Source organism: Cebus imitator, unplaced genomic scaffold, assembly GCF_001604975.1.
Source record: "Cebus imitator isolate Cc_AM_T3 unplaced genomic scaffold, Cebus_imitator-1.0 Scaffold190, whole genome shotgun sequence".
NCBI lineage: Eukaryota > Metazoa > Chordata > Mammalia > Primates > Cebidae > Cebus > Cebus imitator.
Genome location: NW_016107505.1, coordinates 1271522 through 1272869, shown reverse-complemented (window position 1 = coordinate 1272869; position 1348 = coordinate 1271522). Strand labels below are relative to the sequence as shown.

The following is a 1348-nucleotide window of genomic DNA, read 5'->3' as shown; positions in this document are numbered from 1 at the left end:
GGGTGGACGGGGCGGGGGCCGTGGGTGAGGCTGGGTGGACGGGGCGGGGGCCGTGGGTGAGGGTGAGTTCATGGGGTAGGGGCTGTGTGTCAGGGTGAGTGGACGGGGTAGGGCTGTGGTTATAGATGAGGAGGTCCCTGGTTGGCTCCAGTTCCGTCCTTTTTTTCCTTTACCATCAAACCTCTGCCTGCCCTTCCTTGTTCCACTTCTCCTGTCTATGTCTCTCCTCCGTGTTTCCTGGCTTTACCTCCAATCTCTGGCTTGGCAGACGTCTCCATCAGACTCCTCTTGGAGGCCTGCTGAGGGCGGGAATAGGGGAGCCCATCTATAAACAAAAACACAACATTCACATTCTCACCTACAAGTGGGAGCTAAATGATGAGAACACATGGACATACAGAGGGAACAACAGACACGGGGCCCACCTGATGGGGGTGGGGGAGGAGGGAGAGGAGCAGAGAACAATTATGATTGCACACTCACCTTAGTACCTGGGCGATGAAATAATCTGTACAACAAACCCCCTGACACAGGTTTTCCTATATAACAAAACCTGCACATGTACCCCTTAACCTCTAATAAAAGTTTAAAAAATAAATAAGGCCAAGTGCAGTGGCTCACACTCATAATCCCTGCACTTTGGGAGGCCAAGGCGGGTGGATCACCTAAGGTTAGTGGTTCAAGACCAGCCTGGCCAACACGGTGAAATCCCATCTCTACTAAAAATACAAAATTAGCCGGGCGTGATGGCAGGTGTCTGTAATCTCAGCTACTCAGGAGGCTGAGGCAGGAGAATCGCTTGAACCCAGGAGGCAGAGGTTGCAATGAGCCTTGATCATGCCACTGCACTCCAGCCTGAATAACAGAGCGAGACTCTGTCTCGAAAATAAAAAATTAAAAAATTGGGAAGAAGGAACGTGACTAGTGTGTTACGAGTAGAACCCACAGACACTGTAAACATCCTGTGATGCACAGGACTGGCCCCCACACCAGAGAATTATCCAGCCCCAAATGCCAGTTGTGCCCGAGTTGAGAAGCCATGCCCTAAATTCTCTTCATTTCCCACCAGTGTTAGGGACAAGGATGAGGAAGCTTAGTTGAAGTCACATGTGGCTTTCACAGTGTGCACATTCAAGTGTCCACAGCCCTCTGCACCTCTGCAATTCGGTCCTTCAAGATGTAGAATGGGAAGGAGAGGGGAGCCCCAGAAAGAGTATTTGGTCACCTGAGAAGACAGGATAATGGGACTAGAGATAGGAAGAGACATGGCAGACAGGGAGATTGCCAGGATCAGTATTGACTTAACAGCCATGACCCAACTCATTTCTTTTTTTTTTTTTTTTTTTTT

General features: G+C 49.9%; 1 protein-coding gene across 1 annotated transcript in view; it reads right to left on the bottom strand.

Moving 5' to 3' along the window:
* The window catches only part of LOC108316662 (galanin like peptide), a 12891-nt gene that overhangs the window by 2398 nt on the left and 9145 nt on the right, over positions 1-1348 (bottom strand). Inside the window, exon 5 of the mRNA XM_037744982.1 lies at positions 248-325. Coding sequence (XP_037600910.1) covers positions 248-325 — 78 coding nt within the window. The remainder of the gene's footprint in view (positions 1-247; positions 326-1348) is intronic.